This window comes from Coccinella septempunctata, chromosome 1, assembly GCF_907165205.1.
Source record: "Coccinella septempunctata chromosome 1, icCocSept1.1, whole genome shotgun sequence".
NCBI lineage: Eukaryota > Metazoa > Arthropoda > Insecta > Coleoptera > Coccinellidae > Coccinella > Coccinella septempunctata.
Genome location: NC_058189.1, coordinates 17,868,762 through 17,881,104, shown reverse-complemented (window position 1 = coordinate 17,881,104; position 12,343 = coordinate 17,868,762). Strand labels below are relative to the sequence as shown.

General features: G+C 35.7%; 1 protein-coding gene across 1 annotated transcript in view; it reads right to left on the bottom strand.

Annotated features, from left to right (window-relative positions):
• LOC123313946 (cilia- and flagella-associated protein 52) overlaps nt 1–12,343 on the bottom strand; it is a 57,762-nt gene that overhangs the window by 30,858 nt on the left and 14,561 nt on the right. Inside the window, exons 3-5 of the mRNA XM_044899059.1 lie at nt 11,309–11,570; nt 1,157–1,450; nt 76–230 (exon numbers count right to left, since the gene is read on the bottom strand). Coding sequence (XP_044754994.1) covers nt 76–230; nt 1,157–1,450; nt 11,309–11,570 — 711 coding nt within the window. The remainder of the gene's footprint in view (nt 1–75; nt 231–1,156; nt 1,451–11,308; nt 11,571–12,343) is intronic.

Sequence of the window (12,343 nt, the reverse complement as noted above, 5' to 3'; positions counted from 1 at the left end):
ATACAGAAGCCTACAAAATATCCTTGTACAAAAAAAGCATGGGATGGTGTTATATTCGATGATTTGATAACTTACAACTCTCAAAGCAGGAACAGTCGGTACTTTCAGTCCTAAGTTGGTGGCATATGTTTTCTTCTTCTCGTATTTTACTTCTTCCACTAATTCGACAGTTCCATCACCAGCTCCAACTATAAGAGGTCCAGTAAAAAGCCTCTTTATCGCTGTCACCCCTTAAAAATACATTGAAGTGCCTTAATATTCAGAATGGTTTCTGCTTGTTTATTCTTAGGAATGATGGCAGCGTTGTCATTTTGCTCACATTCGAGTCATTTTCGCATTTTTTGTTTTGAAGGAAAATAGCTTGGGAATTTTCAGGGTAGTTCGAGGATCCAAATATATAGGCCGGTGTATTCATTCATAGCAGAATCTACTCGTAACTTCGGAGTTACAAGAAAATAGAATACTTTCTTTCAATATTCGAAAAAATACCGAACCGATTCGATTGAAATTCAGTAAATACTAAAGAGAAGATTCATGCAAATTGTCGTGGGTGATTATATTGCTAGAAAATGAAAAAATTTCTGTATCTCAGAAACTAAGTGAACAGATATCACTGTACTAGTTTTCAACTCGATGGGATCTGCATCAGATCCTGTACGCTGTCGGCCAATCAAGTTAAACATGCGACCCACTGAGAATTTTTCTGCGGCCCGAAACTATTTTGATGACAACGAGTAAGCGAAAGCTTCATCAAAATAATGCAAAGGTCATAGAAACCGACAGTGAAAAACCAGATTCTCTTCATGTTCATTGTATAGGTAATCCACTAAGATATAGCATTGCTATATCTTCTTGGTATAATCCACCAAGAAGTACTGTGATCAAGTTGAAAAACGTTTTGAAAAATGGTAAACTTCATAAGGTCAAGTAATTGAGATTCAATGACAGACCCATTGAGGAATTCGATAGTTTAAATTCGAATTCTATTTTTTTGAGAAACAGAAAATTTGAAATTGAACATCTACATAAAAATTTTAATGGAGGTGAGGGACTTTCCGGTCACACCAGTTAATCGTAGAATTGAACTGAAACTGAACTGTTGGTCAGAAAGACTTCTCATACCGATAAAAAATGAAAATATCCATTGGATACTCACCCTGTCCATACATTTCTACTACTCCTGCTGGCAGCTTTTTCGGATTTTTTGATATTCTCCCATAACATCCGACAAGAGCTGGGGTTTTGATAGGTTGTAAGATTTCTATGTCATGGTGAAAATTCAAACGCACCTTCAGAATATCACCTGTACTTGTACCGCAGTAACAAACCTCGTCCCTATCATCTGCATCGAGACAAACGATCGTTCTTTTTATCTTGAGCATATTCACGTCCACACAGTGAGTGCTTCTGGCTTCTGCGTTGATATGCCACGACGCAAGATGATTTTCTCCTGAAAAAAGAATGTTGAATCAACATTTTTTTCGATCATTGATTCCAAATTGGCAGAGCAAGGAGATTAGCAAGGAGATTTCAATGATTAGGTAATAGGGTTGAACTTCGAAAAACATAGTTTCGGTGTATTTGCGCATTATTGAACTTTGAAGAAATTTGCATTGTTCATGAATTAGACAGAGACATCTCTGATCATTCACATAATCTATAACAACTTTTTTCACCTCATCATATTAATAATTAATGAAAGATATTTGCCAGATCTGAGATGAATCCCCTTTCTGCCATCTATTGTAACATAATTTTCAGGAAAATCTGATAATTTTGGCAACCCGGTTCCATAATTTCATTTATCTGGCAACACTGTTCCCAAGCCTCAGCATCAACAGCTATTCTTGTTTCAAATCTTATTTATTCAGTATAGTGTTTCGTAGATATCTAGTAGAAATTATTTTTCGCAATACTTACATGAGTATTCAGAATAAAGTCATTATAAATCATAGTTTGGTGTCAGTGTGATATTCGTTATTTTATTTAAAAATTATTCTATATAATAATTCGAATAAAATATGGCAAATACGTCAAAATCAGTTCGAATTCACAATTCCTCCGAATCAAGTGACTCTGAAGAGGACATGAGAAGGAAACGATTCAAAAACATACAAAGACGTGAAAAAAGGCCCCAACCCTATAGAAACGAATGGGAAAATACTTTTAAGGGTTGGCTCAAACCCGTGAAAGGTGAGTTACATATCAATATATTTTACTTGAGCTCACCTCTCGAATTTTCAGATAACCCATTACGAGCCAGATGTATTGCTTGCAAAGCAGAATTTCAGGCTGATTTGACTGTGATAAAGAATCATAGTAAAGGTGTTAAACACGCAAGATGTGTAAAATCTTTGGTACCAGGCCAGTTGAAAATCGAAGAGTCGTTCAGAAAGAATGAAGCACGAAACCAGGAAGTCTTTCGAGCGGAAATAAAAATTGCTGCTTTCATTTCTGAGCATAACCTGCCTTTAAGAACATGCGACCACCTTATTTCGTTATTGAAGGACATTTTTCCCGACTCCACAATTGCGAAGAATTCACAAATGGGTAGAAATAAGTGCACAAATATTGTTAAAAATGTTTTAGGACAGTGCCACTTCAAAAAAAGTTGTGTGAAGAATCACGAGGTAAAAAATTTAGGGTTTTAATTGATGAGTCAACTGATATAGGAACAATTAAGAATATTTGTGTTTGTGTTAGATACTTCAGTGATGATACAAAAAGTATCAAAACCAGATTTTTCAACTTGATTCAATGTTTTTCTGAAACAAATCCAGATGAAGCAAATATTGGAGCTACAGCAGAACAAATTTATAAAAAAATAATGAATCTTTTTGAATCATGTAATGTGCCTTCACAAAAGATAATCGGTTTTGGTTCAGATGGTTGCAATGCAATGTTTGGATCAAAAAATTCGGTAATGAGTCGATTATTGGAAAATTTGCCGGGTATAATTGTTCAAAAATGCATATGCCATTCTTTGCACCTCTGTTCCAGTGAGGCATGTAAAGTTCTGCCGCTACACTGCGAAGATTTAGCCGGGGAATTTATAATTTCTTCAAAAATAGTTGCAAGAGACAAGCAGCTATTACCAAAACGAAAGAGTTGTCATAACTTCGGTGTACAATAAAATGTGTGAATTATTGAAAATTATATTATTGAGCTACTTACACCCAAGTTATGTTCAACAGATACCGTTTTCGGATATAGATCCGAACAATGCATCGCATTTTATAAACCTGAGAAACATTTATCTTGGTGTCCAGGTTTTGGAACATATAGATCGATTAAATGATTAAGAAAAAGATGATTTTCATATAAGATGTCGAAAATTTTTGATAACATCCGCTTTGGAAATAAAAAAAGGTATGATTTCAAAGAAAATATTTTTAATAAAATAGCAATATTTGACCCTAAGTATTCTTTACCCAAACCTGCATCAATAATCCCAACGAATTAATTAATTCGTTATCGAGAATTGTGAATCCGGAAAATGTGTCAAAAAAACAAAGACTAGATGACCAGTGGAGGCTTTACTGTCATTCTCTACATGAAATTGGTGAGGAAATTAAAATTGAGGCATTATTAGATATATATTGGTATAAAATATCAATAATTAAAGATTTATCTGATAATGAACCTTATAAAGAGTTAGATGAATTTGTCTTAGACATTTTAGCTCTTCCTCATTCGAACGCATCTTGTGAAAGGATTTTTTCTAAAGTAAATTTAATCAAAACGAGAATACGAAATCGACTTTGCAGCAACACAGTTAATTCTTTGATTTTATCATCAGAAGGAACGAATGGGGAATGCTACAAATTTAATGTAACAGACGAAATGTATAAGGCACTGGCCCAGTTGCAGGAAAGTCCATTAAGATTTGATGTCATATCAAAATTTAAAACTGTCATTTTTGAAGGGAAAAATGGAGGATTAAGATTTTAATGAAGTATTAAATTTTAATGGACTTTCCTGCAACTGGACGACTGTCATCTAATAATTTATATAAATCAGACGATGAAGAAACTGTAGAAATTATTTTCGACCAGGAGGATTTATAATGAAATCTGCTGTAGCTACATTCGTTTCTCTTCTAGTTTTGCATATTTCATCAGGTTGGTCTCCAATATATTTTTTGTTTTTTGATCTGTAGAGAAATATATTAATATTTTCATTTTTATTTTTACCTGCATGTAACTTACTTTTCCCATTTCGAATAATTTTTCCTGTCATTTTGTTGTTTTTAGTGGTACTGAAAAATGCATCCTATGGATACAATTTATTTATTCTTTATTTTTTGTGTAAGTCTGATATATTTATATTTTTATATTATATAAAACTATTTTGTTATATTTATGCTGTGTAATGTTTTAAACTGATTTTATCTCGCTATTTATTCTGAAGTATTTCATGAGTATCGTTTCTGAAGGTGTTTTTCGAGTATTTCATATTATTCATGAGTTTTTTTCAATTCGAATAAACATGTGTTTGAATAATTGTATTATATCCCTATCAACTTCGCTTACAATTTAAAGTATTATTAAATAGACTTTTGTTTTGAAGAGCGCACAAGTATAATACTCAACATTATTGAACTTTGAACAAAATTGCATTGGTCATGGATTAGACAGAGATATTTCTGATCATTCACATAATCTATAACAACATTTTTCACCTCATCATATTAATAATTAATGAAAGGTATTTGCTAGATCTGAGATAAATCCCCTTTCTGCCATCTATTTTAACATAATTTTCAGGAAAATCTGATAATTTTGGCAACCCGGTTCCATAATTTCATTTCATTTATCTGGCAACACTGTCGCTGACGCAACGACGCGTCTCAGTTGACCTAGGAAAGGCGAAAGAAGCGTAAGTGTATATTTTGAAATGAAGTAGTACGCATATGGTGTATCATTTAGAAATATGGATAAGAAGCGAAAAATCGACAGTGAATGCAGAAAATTCAAAGATCAATGGAACTTTCAATATTTCGTTATTCAGTCCAGTAATAAGGCGCTGTGTTTGATTTGCAATGAAACCATAGCTGTTATGAAAGAATACAACATTAGACCTAGACGTGATTATGAAAAAACGCGTATCCAAAATTATTCTAAATATACAGGAAGTTCGCCACTAGAAAAATATGAATATTTGAAGCGCGGATTGAAATAGCAGCGATCTTTTTTTACGAAATTCAATACTAAACAAGAGGCTGCAACACGTCCGAGCTATCGTGTGTCTCTTGAAATCGCAAAACGTGGAAAACCATTCACCGATGGAGAACTGATCAAAAAATGCGTAATTGCTGTAGTCGAAGAAATTTGCCCCAAAAAGGTAAATTCATTCAAATCTGTCAGTTTGCCAGCAAACACAGTGGCTCGGAGGGTGCAAGACATTGCAGAAAATATAACATCTCAACATTCTGTCAAAAATGAACATCTCGAATGGTTTTCTCTGGCCTTAGATGAGTCAACGGATGTGTCTGATACGGCTCAGGTGTTGATTTTTATTAAAGGTGTGAACAAAAGCTATGAAGTGTATGAAGAACTTCTTGATATCGATAGTATTCACGGCACGACTACTGGGGAGGATATTTTTAGAGGAGTTGACAATGCCATCAATAAGAACAACCTTCGTTGGAAAAACTTGAAATCTATTACAACTGATGGAGGCAAAAACATGGTGTGTAGAAATAAAGGAGTGGTTGCACTTGTGTCGAAGGCAGTAGAAAATGATGGTAGTTCAAAAGCATTAGGGTGACCGGCCACCGAATGCGAAGTTGAGCGAATCTGTGCTTTTTCAATGCTAAATCACGAGCTACGTCACTCGATTCGTAGCTTGTTGTTAGTACTGAAAATGCTCAGCTTCGCGCAACTCGCAACTTCGCATTCGGTGGCCGATCGCCCTTAATGTTACATTGCATTATTCATCAACAGTATTTGTGCGGAAAATGTTTGGATATGTCAGACGTTCTAAAACCTGTAATATCATCTGTTAATCTCATCAGATCCAATGGGCTGAATCACCGACAATTCCGCGAATTCATTGAAGGAGAGAGAAGGAGAGAATGATTTTCCATATTATACTGCGGTACGCTGGTTTAGTTGCGGAAAAGTACTACAGCGTTTTTTTGAACTTCGAGCACCGATAGAAAGTTTTTTGAATGAAAAGCATCGTCCTCTCACTGAATTACAAAATAGCGAATGGCTGTGGAAGTTGGCATTCCATGTCGATTTGACAAAACATATGAACGAACTAAATTTGAGATTACAAGGTGAAAATCAGCTTCTCCCTGACCTATACGCTAACATAAAAAATCGTTCTGGCAGAAAATAATATTGTTTCAATCACAATTACGTGAAAAATGTTTCGATGTGATGAACATCTTAAATCTCTTGTGATAACTTGTACTAGTAAAATTGATTCACAATTGCAAACTATTCCCTGTGAAAAATCCCAATTACACAAATCTCATTAATTAGTTTTCAGTTAGTTCATAATTTTATTGTTATGGGATTCAGTGCAATAATGTTTTTAAGTTATTTTTCTTATGATGAATTCTATATTATGGTTGTCAATGTGCTTCACCTAGCATGCAAGTCAATAAAGCCGATTTACCATCATTCTGTTTTTTATCTAACATATTCCATCAAAATCTACAAAACCATCTGTAGACCAATTTTAGAATATGGACATCCACTATATACAAACGTTGCGGACTCGGTACTGAGAAATATAGAAGTAGGTGAAAGATCAGCACTAAGAATTATAACTCGACTGAGACACCCACTCTTATATGAGACACCAACTCTTATATAAAAAAGCCAACATATAGCCAATCAAGGAAAGACTAGAGAAACTGAATAGAAGATTTGCACAAAAATTGAAAGAAATAGAGGATGTCGAAATCATGTTCCACAAGGACCCCCCGGTAACTAACCCACACAGAAAATTTCCAACTCGAAGTGTGATGGACAGACTATCTGAGCTGCAGTGAAAAAACTGAAATAGAATGGATTTTTTTTTTTTGTATTTGTGTAATTCACTAGGCTGAAGGACTTCGGTCGATGGCCAATAAAGAACAGTTATTATGACTTTAGCCTTGCGGCTTTCACACTCCTCTCCAGAGGAAAATTCACTTATTCCAGATATCTCAGATATCAAAAGGATTAAGCTCTGTTGGAGCCCTTTCCAGGTTTTCGGGCTCGTGGTGGTGGTCGGGTCCGGGTCGCTTCTCGCCTCCCTGCTGTAGGTTGGATTCCTGCTCCACCCGCACTTCCTGTCGAAGCAGACGATGTTCCTCTGCATTCCCCATGTACTTGCGTACAGTTCTCGCCGTTCCGAGCAGTACCGCCTTCTGCATGACTCTATAGATATTTTCGTCCAACTGAAGTTTCCTCAAGTTCTCTAGTAGTTTCTTCGGTATCAGGCCTGTAGATGATATGACAATAGGGATGGTCTTGACATCTTTCAGCTTCCACTGTTTCCTGGTTTGCTCCTCGAGATCTCTGTACTTTGAAATTTTTTCAGTGTGCTTATCTAAAAGATTGTTATTATTTGGAATCGCCACATCGATGAATAGTGCTCTGTCCTCATCCTTGTTGAGCAATATGAGGTCTGGTCTATTGTGAGTTATTTTCCGGTCTGTGAGAACCGTGCGATCCCAGTAGAGGTTGTGATGTTCGTTTTCCAGCACATCATCCGGATGGTAATTGTAATAAGGAACCTTTTTCGAAGTTAGAAGTTGGTGTTTTAGTGCCAATTCTTGGTGAAGAATCTTGGCAACAGCATCATGTCTATTCTTGTACTCCGTGCCAGCGAACTTCTGACATCCCCCGGTGATGTGCTGGATAGTTTCATGTGTCGCACAGCCATACCGACAGCTATCGTCCGCCACTGAGGCATCTTTGGCGATGTATTTCATGTAATTTCTTGTTGGAATCACCTGATCCTGGATGGCGAGCATGAAGCCCTGTGTCTCAGGAAACAACTTTCCGGAAGTCAACCAGTAGTTCGACGCAGATATGTCGACGTAATCATGGTTGACCTCGTTCTGGTGCCTCCCATGCAAAGGTTTGCCAATCAGTTTCTGCATTTTACTTGCTGCAGAGTGTTCGACGGTTTCCAAGTGATCCTGTTGTAGCTTTAATGGTGTAGAACTATCAGCAACACAAACTACTCGATGGAGTTCTGACGAAGCTGCCTTGCTCAAGAAATATTTTCGAAGTCCTTCAATTTCCTGGGACAGACGGTTGGACAAATCAACAATTCCTCTACCCCCAAGATGTTGTGGCAGCTCTGTTCGTTCTATTGAGCTTTTGGGGTGATGTTTATTGTGTTTAGTCAGCATCGTCCTTATTTTTCTCTGTAAAGCTGCTAAATCGGTGGTCGTCCAAGAGATAATACCAAATGAATAGCTCAGCGCCGAGCAAGCGTAGGTGTTAATCGCTTTTATCAGGTTTTTACTGTTAAGACCAGTTCTCATTATCCTCCTCAATCTTCGGGTGAACTCCTCCGTTAATTCTTTCTTCATCTGAGTCTGATTGATTTTTCTTGCCTGTTTTATGCCTAGATACTTGTATGTGTGTCCTTCCTTTAATGCTTCAATTTCTGCACCTTCCTTGAGTTTGAACGTACCATCTTCTATTTTCCCTCTCGTTATTATTATTATTATTATTATTACAGCAACAGTAATAATATATAAATATATAAGCTAATGAGCTTTCGCGGACCGGATTCTTGAAAATGGTGGGCCAGATTTTTTGGAGACCCTTGCTCTATGCCAATCGCTGATAAAGTATGGAATTATTGCCTGGGGTGGAGCATACGAATGCCACATGAAAAGAGTAGAATTAGTCCAGAAATGGCTGCTCCGGGTAATCTACGGAAAGCCCCATTTGATTCCTTCAGACGAATTATACTTCTTATCGGGGGCAATGAATCCTCACCAATTATTTTTATATCCCAGATGTTAACGGCCATCTGTTCTAGAAGAATTGAACTCTCATTGAGACAAACCGAATGCAGCTATGACACTAGAAGTAAGATAATCCACCTGATTCCTAGAGCGGAAAAGCGAATTGGACAAAGATGCTTCACATAATTAGCTCCACACATTTATAGCATGATTCCGAAGAACCTGAAAGACATAAGACATATCAAGGAACACTAAAGTATGATAAGAAAATGGATTTTTGTAAAAGGAAGAAAATATTTCCAATCCATAGTCAATTAATAATGGATGAAACCTCATATCCAAGAATTCCTGCTTACCTCAGATCGGCCTCTAGATTATGCACCGGTAATACACAACTACACTTCACCAAAGTGCAAGTTACAACACTACAGAGTTATCACTGGGTTCTCGACTCTTTAAGTTATCCTTATTTTTGACATGATTCGATTAATTGCTTTGTTTATTCAGTTTTGATTCGGAATAAGATTTTATTTCAATGTGGCTACAGTAATACTGTTTATATGTTAATTGTATATCGCGTACAGGCTTCAGCCTCTGCGATTCATGTTTATGTCACAATAAACTATTCTACCTATACTCCATTCACATTTATTGTAGCAGTCGGTTGGCCATGAAATAATTTTCTCAAGTTTTTGTAGCTAGAACGGAGTAAGGTTGGCACTCATGAAATGTCGTTACTGTCATAACGCCGTTGCCACAACTAATATCAATTTTTATTACGAAAATGCCGAAAGTGATTGAAAAAAGAAACAGGATTTCAGGAAGTACTATTTACAATTCAAGTCCGCTCATTCCCTGATATTCCAAAATCTACAATACGTCAGACGATAGCGAACATATTGAATGTTCTTACAAATATGTTCGAATAAGAATAAGAAACATTATGTAAATTCTCTTAAATTTATATAATGTTTCATCTGAATCTAAACGACTTATATTTCAGCTGAATATTCCACAATGGTAAAGATTGTGAATGAAGAGGTTGACAAAGAATTTCCTTCTATTGGGAGACCCGAAAACGTGGTGGCATTTGAGAATTTTATGTTTGAGTGAATTAATGCGAAAAGTTTACTACAGGATTTTCGATGAATGTCATCGTAGAATAAGTTCCCGAAAATCGAATTTTCTATTTTTCATTTGACTTGTCCTATACATTGTAAATGTCTTAAGGTACCAATAAATACCTAATTATTATTATCATATCAATGTATTAGGATGAACAGCCACAAATACGCCCAGTTGTCCTGTAATTGTTTATTCATGTGAAATTTTTATTTAAAGGTGAAGTTCATCTTGACTTGAAACTTCCTTTAATTCCTGTTACTTATATTGATGCAAGATGATTTTTGTTGAAGAATTTAACATTCTTGTAATTATCTGTTAATTCCTTCGGTAGATACCTATTCCCAACCACTAAATCATATGCATTTCATCTTCGGGTTAATATTTTTGAAATCTAAAACTGATGTAACGTATTCAAACTTTAGCCAAAGAAGATAACGAACATTAACTCTCCCCAAGCTAGTGCATATTATGATATTATACTGATCTCTTGTATTTTCCATGCAAATATGGATTTGGTATGCCTTCAGTCAGCTTGTATAAACTTTAATTATGTTCGTCACATATTTTCCGAAGAGATTCGAGATTGTGATAAAATACATAATAACAGAAACTTTAACGTTTTTACTAAACAGTGTATAATTGTATTAAGATTCAGAATGAATTGTAATATACAATGAAATGTACCTAATACTGGCAGTAAGACGCAAGTCGTTAGCCATTTGCTATAGCAATAAATTTTCTCTCTCTCTCTCTCTCTAACGTAGAACGGGCAACATAGTGTTGATTTAAAACCAAAAAATGTTTTGACAAGCGTCATAACCCTACATTTTCTACATTTTCGTACTATACAGAGTGAAATGTGTCAAATTTCCATGGCCAACCGAGTGCTAAAATAAAAGTGAATGGAGTATATCTATCTATCTATAGTAGTGACGCACCGTAGGCGCGTCCGATGCCAGTTACCTTCGAGAGGTAACGCACAAACCCGGGCCACTCGGACATGAATGTATGTTTCATCATCAATGATCAAAAGGTTTGAAAGAAAAACCTTTAGTATCACAAAATTTAGTTGGCCAAATTATATTTGTCATATAGTTTTCTCTGCTAAATAAGTTTTCTACTATTCACAGCATTTTTATTTCTATATCTTCAACCTTATCATACTTAATTATAGATCCAATTAATTAGGGCTCATGAATATTCAACTCACCCCTACAAAATACATATATATGTACATATAAGTTGTAAAAAACTCACCTCCAGTAACATAGCAGGCTCCTCGACGATTCATTGTTAGCAAACAAGTTACAGTTCCTTGGATACCCCTAGACACCTGTCCTCCACATAAGGCACTACAAGTTGGAATACTCCAAACCACAACAGAGCCACAATCCCGTCCTCCTAAGGATACCAAATACTGGTCATCGAAAGAGAACATCACTGCTTCAACTCTGACTTTGTGCAATTCGTGTTGAGACAGAATGCAGCGTTTCTCGAAATCCCATATTATAACAGATGCCTGTGAGAATAAAAGTGGTTACAAAGAAAACAATACCAATTATTTGTGTGTAGTGTACATGTTCATAGGAATATAGTCTAAAACTTAAAAGATGTTGGACTAATTGATGAGGAATTCGTAGTTGAATTCAATTATGTCCGTGAACACACTTTCGCCTGAAAGATGAGAATTGATAACTTGAAATTTTCAAGGTAAGTTTAGATTCCGAATGCGGCTGGTGGTTGTGGAGTTACAGGCGTCTTCAATTTTTTTTCAGTATTGAGAAAGTACCGACCAATTGAATAAAGACTCAATAGATAGTTGTAGAGTACCGATAAAAAGATTTTCGGAAAATTTCATTGGGATCATATTACAGAAGAAAGTCTCGAAAATCTTGGCATCTCGTGAACTGTTTTCCAGATTACTTTAAAATTTCGCATAAGCCTTATAAACGTCATTTAAGAATCCAGTACTAGTGGGAACTAAATTCCTAGAAATATAGTGAAATTTTTTTTTTCGTGTCGATAAGGTTTTGGCCATTTTCCATCTTTTAAGAATCAGGGTCGGAAACGTGCCATCCATTTTTCCTTAGCTCTTACGATTACAGAGCTGCCATTGAATGCCATAGAATTTTGCCCATTCTGTACTTCTATCTTTTTCATTCAGCTTCGTAAAAAATGTCATTAACTAACTGCCTCCAAAAATACATTAAGTTATCATAATTGTAAAGCAAAGATTTTGAAAATCATATTGAAAATGGAACAGTGATCTCTCCTAAGAAGAAAGAAAGTAAA